Below are 16,764 nucleotides of genomic sequence, written 5' to 3' on the forward strand. Positions count from 1 at the left end.
CACTAGACCCTAGCACTAAACTATTAAGTCCAATTGGCCAAATGTTTCTAAGAGTAACCTTAGGCCCAATGAGCATTCTTTGAGAGCCACAAGATTTTGTGAGACTTTATACTAATAGATAATTGGTTACTTCACTGTCTTCTTGGTGTATCTTTGTCTCCTTATGAGTGAATAATATACAATGCTGGAGATAAACATGCTAATAACAGACAATGCTAAAAGGAGATGCTTACAAGGTGAATTGGATCCACATTTAAAAATAATATTGAAATCTGCTTAAGGAAATAGAATGAAAGACAGTTGTGGCTTTGTATATGGATGACATTTGATATGGTATTAAAATATCTGAGAGATATTTTATAATGCAGTTAGTTAAGTTTCAGGTGTCATCTCAAAGGGCAGGAGTTCATATTTTCAATACAGTAGCCCCAATTTGATCTCCAGCACAATCTGGTCTCCTGAGCAGTGCCAAATGTGGCCAAAGAATAAATAGCAATGAGAAATAAAATTACTATAATCCAGAGCTACTTTACAGGAGACTATAGGGCACCTCTCTAACCCAAAGGATAGCCCAAGAGAACCACAGATGAAAATTTCATACATGGGTGACCACAACATAAGACTGGGGGCCAACTCTTAGCATGGGAACCACAGGAAAGAAGCAAGGTCAAAAGGAGGCCAGACTTGGAAAGGGTTGAAATTCTATGCTGTCATCAATAGATAGGCAAACAAAATTACTAAGAAGTATTAAGAGGAATGTAGCCATTCAGAGAAAATGTAAAAAGTTTGCAACAATCCTCAGAGACAATGAGGAGGGCTGGAAATTCCAGCTCACTTCAAGAAGCTCACCACAAAGAGTGGTGAGTCCAGCTATAGAAATAACTACATTGAAAACTACCATAAAAATGTGAATGAATGAGGGAACTGGAAAGCCTATCTAGAGTACAGGTGGGGGTACGGTGGGATGGAGGGAGATTTGGGACATTGGTGGTGGGAATGTTGCACTGGTGAAGGGGGTGTTCTTTACATGACTGAAACCTAATCACAATCATATTTGTAATCAAGATGTTTAAATAAAGATATTAATAAAAAAGTTTGAAAGCCTTTAATGGAGGTTATGAGAAGTTTACTGAAAATGTATGCTTTGATATCCCTTATCAGCACTCCTAAATCTATTAAGCAAGTGATAATTACATAAAATAATGAATAGAAGACATGAAATGTAATGAAAGAAAATAACTTGTTCAGTGTGAAAAATATTCTTAAATAATTTAGAAACTCAAAATAATATATTATTTATAAATTCAAGGAGATTACCCTTTCTAAAAGATGTTTTTAGGTCACTGCCTTATGATCTATCATAGGATTTATTATCACACCAGAGGTATTCTAGACATTGGTAATTTTATCAGTAACTGAATATTATTAGCTATGTCAGGATGACTATTCTTAGGAAAAAGTGTTGTACCAGGGGTGCTGGGGTTGGACATATCAAGACTGGTGACATTTGTTAGTATTTGTCTTCTTATATTTCATGAAGAAAACGATAGAAATGACCTCATAGCTATACAGAAGATTAGGAATTAATTGGCATCTTCACTTGACAAAAATTTTAACCAAGTCAGGTGGTTTATCACCATTGATCAGTCTTCCTTTTAAATTATAATTAATGTAATTGTTGAGGGACAATTATGTACCAAAGTGCTTTTTCTAGTGAAAAAAAATTTTTTCTAGTGTTAAAAAATACCTCACAGCTTCTCCTAGGCATAGGGATTGGTGAGAGACAGACATATAAAAATGGTAATTATAATATTCTAATCCAAATGTCATGAAAATTATGTTAGATATATAGAAAATCATAAAAAATGAATCTGATGGGCCAGACAGGTGACGCAAGTGGTAAGGCCTTGCACGCCTAAGATGGACTATGATTTGATTCCCTGGCATCCTATATGGTTCCCCAAGCCAGGTGCGATTGCTGAGTGCATAGCCAGGAGTAATCCCTGAGTGTCACAGGGTGTGGCCAAAACTATGCCCCCCAAAAAAGAAAGGAAAGAAAATGAATCTGAATGTTTCTTGAAGACAGAGAAGGGCATGTGGACCAGTGGGTTAGAATAAAGGAAGAATTAAATAAATTATAAAAGGCTAACATAATTGTTGATAATTAAAATGATTGTTACTTCCTATCACTGATCTCCTTAATTTTACTTTACTGAGCATAGAGTATTCTTACTTAGGTTTAAAAAAAAGGGCAAATTTATATCAGATATCTTTAGCTATTCCATAGTAAAAAAAAATAATTTCCTAGGTAAATAAGATATATACATCTTAAGTAATTTTCCCCCTTTGGTGTTTAGGGAATACTCCTGAATCTGAACTCAGGAGGCCAGATGAGGTGCCACAAATAGGACCCAGGTCAGCCATACATTTTTGTTTTGAATGTATACTTCGTTTGCTCAAAGTTCATCCTTATACGTTTGCTATTTTAATTGTCAAGAATCATCTTTTGCAGTAAAATCACCTTTTATTTATTTTATGTCGTTACAATAAAATATAAAGCTATTGAAAATAAAATTAAATTGTTTACAAAGTATGTTTCGTGACGTTAGAGTCTAAAATAAAAAAAAAATTATGTTTTAGTTTAAAGATGACCAAAATGATAGACTGAAGATAATCAAGTAGTGAAAAAATAGAAAAGGTAATAACTATATCTGATGTGATCAATTATGTACAATTCAGAGAAAAATTAAAATAATCTATCATACCTTATTTACAACAACACCTAATTCTATATAGAAATTATACCTTTAGCTTCCTGGCGATGCTATTCTCTAAGCAGATAAAATTAAGTCCTATTAGTGCTAATATTTTTTTATTTAATGGATTTAAAGTTCTATAGACAAGGAAAATATTGGATTCTTTATACTATATAAAGGTTAGTCCTTTGGCATCTCCTCTGTATTCTTTTATTCAATTTAGCAGAGTTTAGTGCAAGGTGAAGCCAACATTTAACTGATCCTGAAAAATAATTAAACACAAAAAATCTAATGAATCCTCATCTATTTTATATATATATATAAAGGAATGAAGCATTTTAAATTATGTTTTTATATTAGCAGAATTCCTTTTTGAAATTGTAACCTTAATTTAAAATATGATTATAATTTTTCAAGATGTTTTTCTTGTTGCTTTGTTGGTATTTTATATAAATAATAATATATCAGAACGAGTTTATGGAGAGATTTTTCATGTTCATGTTGTTTATAAGCTTGACAAGTTTTACACATTGAAAACAATATAATGAAGATATAAATGGTTACATTGCAGTAAATACAAAATCAAATTTGGAAAAGTTTCCTTTACTCTTAGTGTAGAAAAGAACATCAGAAATATATTATAACATAGTATATGAGCTAATTATAAGCTAATATAAACTGGTTTTGATTGTCCCTTATGTGACTTAAATGTCTCTTTACAGAAATACAATATGAAATAGATTTTAATATAGTATCTGTTCTTCAAAACTCTCTGAGATCTTATCAAGTGATATTTATCATTAAGTTGTATTGATGTAATTTTTATAATTCTGTTAATCAACCAACAGACCTTTTTAAGACATCATTATTTTATAGTCAGAATTTTTAAAATGAGCACAAAACTTTACAGTCATTCATGTTAATTATTGAGTCTGTGTTATCATACGCATTTGCTACTACTACTATCTCCATTGACGTATATGTCAACATATCAATCCTAATTTCAGTGTTTTCAGGTTGTTTCTAATGCATGTATTTAAGCCATTTATTAGAAACAATTTTGGGTCTGGAGTTTGTATAGTGGAAAGGGCACTTGCATTGCATGCAACTGACCCAGATTCAATCCCAGACAGCTCATACCATTCCCTGAGCACTGCTAGAGGTGATCCCTAAACAGAGTGACAGGAATAAGTCCAGAGTACCACCAGGTATAATCCCCAAAACAAAAAGAAAAAAGTATTTCCCATTTTAATAATAAAAGATTCACTTTCAAGTAAATTATGTTTATGTATGAGTCAGCAAAAGTTTCATATATTTTTATGAAAACTTGGATATTTCTCTAACAATTCACCTAAAAATCTTTCTGAGATGAAGTACCCACCTGACAGAGACATTGGATTCTTAAGTTAGATCCTACGGAATTATCTTTGATATCAAATGTCCATTTATTTATGTTATTAATCTTTAGATAATTGGAGTGTTATAAATATGATAAATCATATTTCAGTATTACTTTTTATTTGTATTTTGATGTTTTAGGAGTTATGTGTACTAAGTTTCCTGTATATGTCTTAGTTTTATATATATAATAAAATATAAATATCAAATATATAATTTAAATTATATAAATGTATAGATCTATAATATGTTGGAGAGTCTCAAAATTTCTAAGTAGATTGAGGATTCTAAATGTTATGGTATGTTATTTAAAATAATATTTTAACTTAAACTTTAAATTTTTTTATGTAAAGCTATATTACTAATTTTATGGTACTAAAATTACTATTTACTTCAAGCAAGGCAAGTGATCTACTCTCTTGTACTGTCTCTTTGGCCCTTTTAAATCATTTTCCTCCTACTAAGAATAAAGATATTTGGCTTTATAAATCATAACGATATAAAACTTTTGAAGTTAAAAATTCAATAAAATATGTGCTTAAATAAATAATGGCTCAATAATAATGGAAACATAACTGATATATTTTATAAATTCATAATTTAAGAACCCTTTTCTTTTAGATAAATCATTTTTGAAGTTTTCTAAAAGTTCCTATGAAAAGTTACTTATTTTAAAGAAGAAATTTGTTTTGCCTATGCCTTTTGTTTAATCAGTGGCTATATTTTAAAGTTCAAAATATACTTTCATCATATTATGTACCAGACTTGGAACATGAAAATTACTTCTCTCCTTACTGGGGAAATTTTGAAACAATGAGGAAATCCCTTGTTATTGATATTCTGAGGTGATTTTGTCTTCATAGTACTCAGGAAAATGTAGAGCTAGAGGTTTTAATAATTTGCTATATGAAGCTCTGATAATGTTTATTATGGTTTCAGCACATTGTCTCTGAAAGGGATGAACATTATTGGACATATTGTGATTTTTCTTCTAGGTGAGGGAGCGACTGAGAGTTTCTTTAGAAAGAGTCTCTGCACTGGAAGAAGAACTTGCCGCTGCTAATCAGGAGGTAACATACCTAATTTTCTCCTCTTTAGAGGCGATATATCTCTAACTTGATATCCTTTGTGTTTTATGTGACTTTTTATGAAAACTATCACTTAATAAATTACATTGTATATGCCACTGAGCAAGGCCAGAGTCATATATTCTGCTTTGTAGTCATTCATATATGTCACTGGAAGACTACCAGAAAATCAAGAGTTAGTGACATATAGGTGACTGATAGAGTTATTTCAGAAAGACTGCAGCCAAAATGTCATATTTTTCACAAAGAAAAACACAACTCCAGAATTGGAAAAATGTCAGATATCTGCAATGCTTACATAGTTAAAATTAATTGCTTGGAAATAGAACTTTATGTTATCTTTGTGTGTGTGTGTGTGTGTGTGTGTGTGTGGTTTTGAGACCACACCCCTTGAAGCTAAGAGATTACTCTTACCTAGTTCTTGCTCAGAAATCGCCCCTGGCTTGGGGGACCATACGGGACACGGGGGAGAGGGAAGGATTGAACCTCGGTCCATCTTAGTTTATTGCCTGTAAGGCAAACACCCTACCTCCTGCACCACTGCTCCTCCCCTTGTGTTTATGTTTTTGTCTTTCAAAAGTCTTGTTCATTCCTTCTGACATCATTTATTTAGTGGAATCATTTTACATCTCATTCTCATTCATCAATCTAGAAAAGTAATCCTGGCAGAGACCTAGAGTTGTTTTGATGATTTTTTTTTACATTGTCCTTATAAAACTCACCAGATGATTAGATAAGTTATATTTGTGTGTATGAGAAAATAAATTTTTTAGATTACTAGGTCTTCACCTTTCTCTGAAAATATTTACATGTTGCCATTTTTATTCCAGAAACTTATTCTATAATATAATTATTGGTATAACTAATAATAGACTTACTAGAAAGTGCTTGATAAATTCATACTAATTTTACATAACAGAATAAATGGAATGCTTGTGTAGATTTATATGTTGTAAATCTATATTTAAATATATAAAATATATAAATAATATATACATTTATAAATAAATATATACATAAAAATTATTTTTTAGTTTTGCTCCACTTCTGGAAGTGCTCAGATATTACATCTGGCTCTGCACTCAGGAATCACTCCTGACAGAGTAGGGGCCATCTGGGATACCAGGAATAACCCCTGAGAACCATCAGGTGTGGCCCAAATAACAAAAAAATAATAATTTAACTAATGTAGAATAGGTTTTAAGTTTGTATATGTTTCAGGTATACATGATTATCATTGAATAATTTTGTATCAAATTATGGTACCACAAAAAGTTTAGTTTCCATTTTTAATCATATCATTGATTACTTTTTATCAATTTACTTACCTTCCTTTTTCCCTCTAGTAATAATAATAAAGTTTTAATAATATGAGAATTCTATTTGTTTATTTTATTTACCTTCCCCTAAATTACCACTTTCGTTTTCTACTTAGAAATGCAGTCACTATTTATTTATGTCAACTCTATGTTCAGTAATTCCAATCCACACTTCAGCTGTGTCCATATATTCCCCTTCTCATAATGAAATTTTGTTGCTTGTTTTATGTTCTTTTTCTTTGCCTCTTACGTTATATCATCTCAAGATTATATTAAACAAATCTCCAATTATAATCTTACCCATAGTATTTCTGATAGATATGTAATGTATATCATATACATATTGATATAATTAATATAAATGTATATGAGCATAGGATTATTATGTTTGACATATTATATTTTGATATATATAAGATATATAATATATACAATTATAGATAATTATAGATTGCATACTATATTATATGTTCATCTGACATCATATTATATAATATCAATTATATAAACTCATTAACATAAGTTAATATGATTATCTCTATTTGCATAGATATGTAATATAATATTAAGAACTTCTTGAGTAAGACCTATTCAGAAATTTTGTTTACATCCCACTGTTTCTAATTCCTTAGTGAGTCATTTTAAAGCCTTTCTAAATTACAATATCCACTGGTTTTAAATAAGAGCCAACATTTCTCCTGACTTTAAATATTACTTATGTTAATTTCTCTCTTGGAATGCTTCCACAACCTCAATCATCTATGGAAATCATTTTACCCTTAAAACTTAAGCTGGTATTTCCTTTTTAATAGAACTTTTTATGATTTCTTGCCAACAGTTATTGCTGTACAGTTTCAACTTCTAAATCTCATGATTTCAACAATTCTGACTGTCCAACAGTATTTGCACTATTTATATACTGTATTTTGCAGTGTATAAGACAACTTTTTTTTTGGGACACACCAGGTGGTGCTCAGGGGTTACTCCTGGCTATCTGCTCAGAAATAACTCCTGGCAGGCACGGGGGACCATATGGGACGCCGGGATTTGAACCAACCACCTTAGGTCCTGGATCAGCTGCTTGAAAGGCAAACACCGCTGTGCTATCTCTCCGGGCCCAAGACGACTTTTTTTTTAATTATCTTTATTTAAACACCGTGATTACAAATATAATTGTAGTTGTATGATTACAGTCATGTAAAGAACACCCCCCCCCCCTTCACCAGTGCAGGATTCCCACCACCAATTTTCCAGATCTACCTACTCCCCACCCCTCACACCTGTACTCGAGACAGGCTTTCTTTTTTCCCTCATTCATTCACATTGTTATGATAGTTTTCAGTGTAGTTATTTCTCTAACTGCACTTATCATTCTATGTGGTGAGCTTCATGTCATTAGCTGCACCTACATGGGAGGATGGGGGGAAGTAAGGGTTGAGACTGAGGCAGTAAAATATTAGAAATGAGCTTTGTAGGACAGTATCAAGATCCCAATACAAGATGGATATTATGGATATATAGAATATATGCACACAATACTATCAATATGAAAACAAAGAGAAAAAATTCCACTGACTGTCCCAATATAAACCAGTGCTAGAACAGCCTGCCCTCCTCCCAGAGTGCATTACCATTAGTGTGTGGAGAGATAGAGGGAAAGCCTGTTGACTCCTATAGAGTCAACCTAGACCGGTACCCAGGGAAGAACTGAAGTCCAGGGGAGAAAAACCCTATACCTGGCAAGAGCTGATCTCCAAAATCAAAGAGAAAACTGGAAGCCAGATGTCTGCCTGCCCTCCTCCCCATGCACCTCCCCCCTGGAGTACGGAGGGAGGGGGGAACCTAAGGACCACTAAGAGTCCACCTGAACCCACTTCTGGCAAGAGCTTTTCTCCCTAGCCTGGGGAGTGCTGGGAGGCTTGGCAGGCCCCCAGCCGTCCTTGTCTTTTTCCCCTGACTCCAGGCCTTCCCTGGGTGCCAACTCAGATGACCAGAAGTGAGTTCAGGTGGACTCTTAGTGGTCCTCAGGTTCCCCCCTCCCTCCGTACTCCAGGGGGGAGGTGTATGGGGAGGAGGGCGGGCAGACATCTGGCTTCCTGTTTCCTCTTTGATTCTGGAGACCAGCTCTTGCCAGGTATGGGGTTTGGGGAGGCCCCATACCAGAGCCTTTCTCCCTAGCCAAGACGACTTTTTAACCCATGAAAAACTTCTTAAAAGTTTGGAGTTGTCTTATATACCACTATATGGTATGCTGAAGCTTATTCCAGCTTCAGAAACGAGTGATCCGCCCTCCCTCCCTTCTTAAGTCCACCTCTTGTCCTGATTAATCTTTCAGGGTACACAGAGAAGCTGAGTTACCTAACACTGCATCCCATCCAGCCTTCGGGTGTCATCACTAGTATTTGGTTTCCCGTGCTCAGTCTTCTTTTGAACTTTTTTGTTTTGCTTTGTTTTTTGGGCAACAGCCGGTGAGGCTTAGGGGTTACTCTTGGCTATGTGCTCAGAAATCGCTCCTGACTTGGGGGACCATATAGGAACCCAAGGGATTAAACCATGGTCTGTCGTAGGCTAGCATGCACAAAGCAGACACCTTACCACTGTGCCACTGCTCCAGCGGTGCTCTGTCTCCCTCTATCTGTCCTATTAATCACTGCACCTCAGCCAGCTCTTTTGGAGGAGCCCCTTCTCCCTGCTCTCAATGTGGATCACAATTAAAAAATCACAGTCACTGACTACAAATGAAAAATGTAAAATGATTGTTAGCATTACAAAGTCCAGCTTTATTAAACATATACTGCTAACTTCTGAGGGTTTTACTCTTTTTCTCTTATAGTTTTTAATTTCCATTTGGTGTGCATTAAAGAGAGGTAGTCTTATACAGCGAATATAGCCCAAATCCCATATTTTAACAGAAGAATAGGGAGTCATCTTATATGCCCAGTCATCTTACATGCCAGAAAATATGGTACCTGTCTAGGTCTCTGGTGTTAATTCCAGAGAACATTATCTGGATATTGCTCATTCTATTCATCTCACTTAGTATAGTAACATTATTATCATGATACAGTTGTCAAGCTGCATAGTTACTGCGTTCTCTCAAGCTCATGTTTCACAGTTTCTTGGTTAATAATACTATTTCTAAAAGATATCTTGGACACATACTTGTTCCCTATGTTCTTATCTCAGTTGAACAATCATAGTCATATTGAATTAATGAGAGTACATTGATAATATGTATTAAATGAAGATCTTTGTTCAGTAGACTATAGTTATTGTGCAGTTATCACTATATAGTATTCTGAGTCTAAGACAGGAATGGGAAAAACAGTGTTATGAGATTTGTCATATAATTCTCTTTCTAGGGTTGGAAGCATGCTCCAAGGGAACAAGTTAAATATAATTTAGTGAAAAATCTAAAGACCCAAACAAAGAGCAAAGGAAAAGAGATAAGAATATTCTGTGGGGGCCGGAGAGATAGCATATAGGTAAGGCATTTGCCTTAGGCACAGAAGGAGTGCAGTTCAAATCCCAGCATTCCATATGGTCCCCTGAGCCTGCTAGGAGCAATTTCTGAGCATAAAGCCAGGAGTAACCCCTGAGCACTGCTGGGTGTGACCCAAAAAAACAAAAAATAAAAATAAATAAAATAATGACTATTATGAATCAAAGGATGAAATATTTTGTTTTGGAAAAATGATCATTTCCCACTCCATTGATCGGGATACTGGGAGGACCAGTCTCTAGTATTTGTTGGTGTTTGAGTCATATCCAGTAATGCTTAGTGCTTACTCCAGACTCTGATCTCATTTCATTTAAAGTGGTTCAAGGGGTATTCTGGGTTAATCTCGCACTAGGCCTTTGAAAATACTTTCCTTTCCTAAATACTATCTATCTTAATGGCCCTGACATTAAGTTTTTTAACTCAGGAAGAGATTTTCCAATTTACATGACACAGAACAATAGAATTGACCAAAGTTAAAGGTTAAAATATGTAGTATGTTTATCTGGGAACTCTAATTATAACTTAGAGTCTTTATTATTTTTATTGAGATCAGTGTGAATTTTAAATCTTTCACACTTATATTTAAATGACAGTGAATTAGGGCAATTCCCACCTCCAGTGTTGACTTCCCTCTGCCACTATTCCCAGCATTGCATCCCATACTTCTCCCCTTATGCCCTTGGACTGCAAGTGTTGTAACAGGTCCATTTTATGTATAGCTTGTTGTAGTTTGGGTCTCTCGATTCTATTGTTATTGACTTTGTGTTAAATATTTAGGTCTGATCATTTGTTATTTTCAATCAATTTCACAAGACTGCTTTTCCCCTGGTAACATCCACTTTTCTTTTATTTTTTCAAATTATAGGAAGCCATAGAAATATGAGGTCAAATAAAATATTCTATGGTCCTGTTATAAAAAAATTAAAGTAGCCGAGCTCCTGTCTAGTCTATGAATATAAATTTAAAAGAAGAATAAAAAGGAAGAAAAATAAAAAAAGGGGGGATTGATGTGGCAAGTTTGATTTTTGTGTGTGTATGTGTGTTTGTGTATTTGGTTGATATTTTTGTTTAGTTTTGAGGGTTCTTTTGTCTTGTTTCTTTTTTGCATAGGCACAGTAGTGGGGAAATGAGAAAGCATACTGTCATGAAACCAACAACTGGATCCGAACATGTTCATTGTCATATCCCAAGGTCTTTCTTTATGGTGCCAGAAATAATTCTGCTAAGTCTTGGTTGTCAAAATCAGTCCTCTGTAATTAGAAATCTTGTTGTTGTTTTTTTTTTTTTCACAGATTCTAGGATGAAGTTTAGGATAGAGTCTTTTGTAATGATCCCAAGAAAATTTCTGCTCAGTGGCAATTGTTGTAGTCAGTCTTCTGTAATTAGTGATCTTGGTTTTAGCAGAGATTCTAGGATGGAGGGTCTTCTGATTTCATCTCACATTTAGGTGATGAAGTATGGCAATCTGCCCTTAGATCAAGTTATTGCGTTTCCTCGTTGTTAGGGTTTGTATGAACCTAGCCTGGCTCAGGTTGGTGCCAGAGCAGTATTAGCGACCCTCTCAAGGGGAGTTTGATTCCTGGTGCTGCTGCAGGAAACTTAGACAGTTCTAACGTTGGAATCCAGGATTTGAGGTTGGATGGTCAATGTCCAATCACCATGACAAAGTCAAGTCCCCAAGATAAATATTCAGTGTAGAGGTACCCCTGTATTATAAAATTTATGGGTTCTTATCCTTATTAGATAAGATATTGTATCTATACATGAGATTTCCCCATTTTAGTGTATCTATGCTAAAGGATCAATATTGTATTATATAATGGTGCATTTGGGGACAAAAATGTCAAGCTACACAATCTTTGTGCCCTGGTTTTGACCCTAGCTCTTATCCCAAGCGAGTCTTTTCTACTAGAATTTCTTACTAACCAAAATTAGCAACAAAAAAACTGGGGAGAGATAGATGAGGCTACTTCTACATATGAAAATAAACACATTAAGATATAACTATTGGGGTCAGAGTGATAGCACAGCAGTAGGACTTTTGCCTTGCACGTGGCTGATGAGGACAGACCTCTGGTGTCCCATTATGTCTCCCAAGCCAGGAGCAATTTCTGAGTGCATAGCCAGGAGTAACCCCTGAGCATCACTGGGTGTGGCTCAAAAACCAAAAAAAAAAGATATAACTATTAAGGAAATAAAAATAATAATAAAATATGGATGTCTCCATTCATTATGTCTTTTGAGATAGTCTTGGGAGGGATAAGACCAAGGGTACATTATAGTCCCATTCATGGTCTAATAGAGTCTGTGAAATGGTTTCAGTAGTAAGGCTATAAGGGAACAAATAGTGTCCTTGAGCTGAGGACTCCCTATGGAGCTGAATCTGGTAGCAAACTATGGTTCATATTGTGGGGTATGAGAGAAAAGGGGCCACATAGCATGATGGCTGCAGCTTCTTGTCAGGGTGAGAGACATGGGGCTGAGAGGGTGTCCTTTCACTTTGGGAGCCAAGTGGCAACTTATTGGGGCAGGAGGACGTTCTGGTTCCTAACGAGTTAAGAACTAAGGGTAAAGTGTGTTAAATAGGGAGAGATAATGGATCAGGATTGAGTGGGTGAGAGGATAGAAGGAGTTTTTTTATGGGAGATAATATATAACAGGGGCTATATACATTATAGTCATGGAATGTTTACAATATAGATTAGGCAAACATAGAGGAATCCACTGCATACACTCTCACTCCCAAATATAGAAAAACAATAGATATCTACCCATAAATTGAAGTTGGAAGCCTGATACTTATGGAATGGGTCAGAACACTTGAAAAATAAATAAATTAAAATAAATAATAGAATAAAAATTTAAAAAATTTGGGCTGGCAATTTAGAGGAGAAAGGTTTTCCGATTTCTAGCACTTTATCAATGGTGGGGGTGAACTTTGCTAAATGAGGCTTTCAGATTAGATTGTGCATGGAGCAATTTTGGATGAATATAATTTTTGCTTCTACTGTAATAAGCAATAAGGTTATTATATAGTGAGCACTATAATAAGAGTCTACCCTATGTAGTATCATCCATTGTGTCTTTTGCATAGAGGTTCCTTTTCTGAAAGAAAACTGAAAGCATGGGCATTATAATATAATAGTAATATAGCTTGATTGAAAAGGAAGAAAAAATAAGAGAATATAAAAAGATAGTAATTTGCAAAAACATACTCAATGAGTGGGGTCTATGGTGTGCAGTTACCTATTTCAGTGGTCTCTATGACCATAAAAGGAAATGGGTAAATTGAAGTATTTTGTTAAGACATTGTTGTAATGAGCATGCTATTTGTTAAAGAGTTTTATCAGGACATTTTCATAGTGCAAGCTGGGTATGGTATCTCGTGTGAGTGAGCCCCGAGATGCCATCTTAGTTTGTCCACCCTTAGTATTCAAGAATGCCTGTGGACAGAAAAGCTGAGAGTTTATTTTAAATATAGTAAGATTAAGGAATTAAAACAAATTGTTACAAAATGCTTCTATTGGAGTCAGTGATTTCCCATGGTATTCTTTACCTGTAATCTTGTATAAGATCCCTAAGGGATTATTATGGGCCTTTGTAGTAGAAGGCTGATTACATACCTGTTCTCTCTGTACTGCTGTTTCTGGTTTCTTTGGGTATAATGTGTAGTCAAGAGTTTGTGTTGTACCTCTTTCATGTGTTTTGGGCACTGCTCTTTGGTATATGTTGACTGTTACAGTGTTTGGAGTTTCTACCCTGTTAAACCCTGTTATTTGATTGTTGAGTATTAGTTGTATATAAGGTGTATGTTCTAGGTGCTTCAGAATAGTGATATCATTCTGTGTTTGTCTTTCATCTTCTGGCTTACTTCGTTTAACATAATATGTTCTAGGTCCATCCACGTTGCTGCAAAGTCTGTGATTGTATCATTTCTGACTGCCATGTGGTATGCTATTTGGGTTCTAGTAAGATAGAACACTGAATTGCAAAATTAGGCTGTTCAACCTCTTATCTCCAAGAACCTCTGTGGAAAAAGAACTTGAAGAATTATTTTATGCTTAATAAGATTAAGGCACTAAAACATACTGATTGTTTCCACTGCAGTGGGAGTCCCTGGCATCCAATCATATTCTGCACCTGATTCTGTGGATAAAAACATCAGAACAATATTATAGGCCTTTGTAGTGAGAGGTTGATTGAATCCTGTTCAGTATATACAGTTGTTTCTGCTGTTGCAAGTTTCTTTGTAGTATAGAAGAGAAAAAGCTTTTGTGTTTCTCCTCTTTCTCTTGATTTGTTCTTGCTATACCTTGGCATCTAAGGTGTTCAGAGTATCCAACATTTTGACCACTGTGTTTCTTCATGGAATTATTCTAAATACCACATATCAGTGAGATTATTCTGTATTTATTATTCTTCTGGCTTACATCATTTAACATAATATTTTCTAATTCCATCCCTGTCACTGCAAATTGCACGATTGTATCATTTCTTACTGCTATATAGTATTCCATTGTGCATATGTACCACATCTTCATGATCCACTTACCTGTTGTTGGACATCTAGGTTGATTGGCTATTGTACTGAGTGCTGCAATGAATACTGGTGTGCATACATAATTTTAAATGTATGTCTTTGTGTCCCGGGGATAGATACCCAAGAGTGGGCTTGCTGGGTCATATGGCAGCTCAATCTTTAGTTTAACTGACAAAACATACTGTTTTGCATAAGGGTTAAACCAGGAAGCATTCCCACCAGCAGTAGATAAGAGTTCCTTTCTTACCACATCCCAAACAACAAAGATTGTCCCTATTCTTTTAGATATGTACCATCCTCACTGATGTAAGTTGGTACCTCATTGTTGTCTTGATTTGGATTTTCCTAATTATAAGTGATTTTGAACATATTTTCATGTGTCTATTGGACATCAAATTCTGCTGGTTTACTCAGAGAAATGTCTGTTCATTTCTTCTCCTCATTTTTCAATGTTTTTTGGAGGGTTTGTAGAGCAAAAATTTGTTTGATTTGTATATACTAGATATCAAAATTTTCATATCTTTATTTAATCACCATAATTTCAAACGTGTTTATAATTGGGTTTCACTCATAAAAAGAACACCACCCTTCATCAGTCCAACATTCCCACCACTACTGCCCCTCATCTCCCTTCTCCACCACTTCAGGTTAGGTAAAGAAATGTCATACATTTTCTTTTTTTTTCTTTCAATATTTGGCAAACTGAGGTATTATGGTTCCACACAAACATTATTGTTGATTCTTCTAAGTCCTTAAAAATTGATCTCTGAATTTGGACAGGGATTACATTGAATCTAAAAAGTATTTATGTAAAATGGTTATTTTGATGATGTTGAATCTTCCTACCCATGAGCATGGGATGTTCTTCCAATTTTTTAAGTAATTTTCAATTTATTTCTGAATCATTTTTAACTTCTCATGGTAGATGTCTTTCACCTGTCTTGTTAGGTTGATTCCTAGGTACTTGTTATGTTTAGATAATATTTTAAATATGATGGACTCATTTATCTCTTTCTTTTCTGCTTCCTTATTGTATAAAGGAATACTTTTTTTTTTTTTTGTATATTGCCTTTGTAGCTGGCCACTTTGCTCTTTTGGTTTATTGTTTCTAGGAGCTTTTCTTGGAATCTTAAGGGTTTTCTATGTTTATTATTATATCATCTGCAAATAGAAGTAGTTTGAATTCCTCTTTCCCTATTTGAATTCCTTTGATTCCCATCTCTTGTTTGATAGTTATTGGTAGTTTTTCTAATACTGTATTAAATAAGAGTGGATACAGTGGACAGCCTTGCTTAGTACCTGAACTTAGTGGAAATGCTTTCAGTTTTTTGCTTTTAAAGATAATGTTTACTGTGTGCTTCTTATAGATAGCTGTAACTATCTTGAGGAAGGTTCATTCCAACCCTATTTGGCTGAGTCTTTTCACCACGAATGGTTATTAGATTTTGCTAAATGCCTTCTCTGCTTCAATCGATATGATCATGTGGTTTTTATCATTATTTTTGATGTAGTGTATGATGCAATTGTTTTGCATAATTTTAAACATCCTTCCATCCCTGGAATAAACCCCACTAGTTCATGGTATATAATTTTTTTGATGTGTTGTTGCTAAGACTTTGTTAAAGTTTTTTGCATACATGTTCATTAGTGAGATTTGTCTGTAGTTTTCTTTCTTGTTGGAATCTTTGTCAGCTTTGGGAATGCATGTAGTTTTCTTTCTTGTTATATTTCATAACAATTATAATTTATGTTCCTCATAAATGAATTATGGAATATTCCTGTCTTTTAGATGTTTTGAAAGAGCCTGAGGATCAATTGTAGTAACTCTTTTCTGAATGTTTGATAGAATTCACCTGTAAAGCCATAGTTCTTAGAATTTTTTTCTTGGGGAGTTTCTTAATTACTGTTTCAATTTCTTTAGATGTGATTGGCCTGTTTAGGCTTTCTACTTCCTACTTATTGAGACTAAAGAGATGATATTTTTCCAGGTACGTGTCCATTTCTTCTATATTCTCTAGCTTACCTGAGTACAGTTGTTCATAATAAACCCTCATGGTGTCTTGGATTTCTTGAGGCTCTGCTGCAAACTCTTCCCATTCTATTGCGATCCAATTTATTTGGGTATTTTTCCTTTGTTTCCTGTGAGTCTTGCCAGTGTTTT

The 16,764-nt window shown here is 34.5% G+C and overlaps 1 protein-coding gene across 5 annotated transcripts in view; it reads left to right on the top strand.

The window, feature by feature from the left end:
• Positions 1–16,764, top strand: part of PPFIA2 (PTPRF interacting protein alpha 2) — a 452,934-nt gene that overhangs the window by 298,687 nt on the left and 137,483 nt on the right. For all 5 annotated transcript variants that reach the window (XM_049783353.1, XM_049783355.1, XM_049783354.1 and 2 more), the window contains one exon: positions 5,150–5,224. In XM_049783353.1, the coding sequence (XP_049639310.1) occupies positions 5,150–5,224 (75 nt within the window). The remainder of the gene's footprint in view (positions 1–5,149; positions 5,225–16,764) is intronic.

Source organism: Suncus etruscus, chromosome 11 (genome assembly GCF_024139225.1).
Source record: "Suncus etruscus isolate mSunEtr1 chromosome 11, mSunEtr1.pri.cur, whole genome shotgun sequence".
In the NCBI taxonomy this organism is placed as follows: domain Eukaryota; kingdom Metazoa; phylum Chordata; class Mammalia; order Eulipotyphla; family Soricidae; genus Suncus; species Suncus etruscus.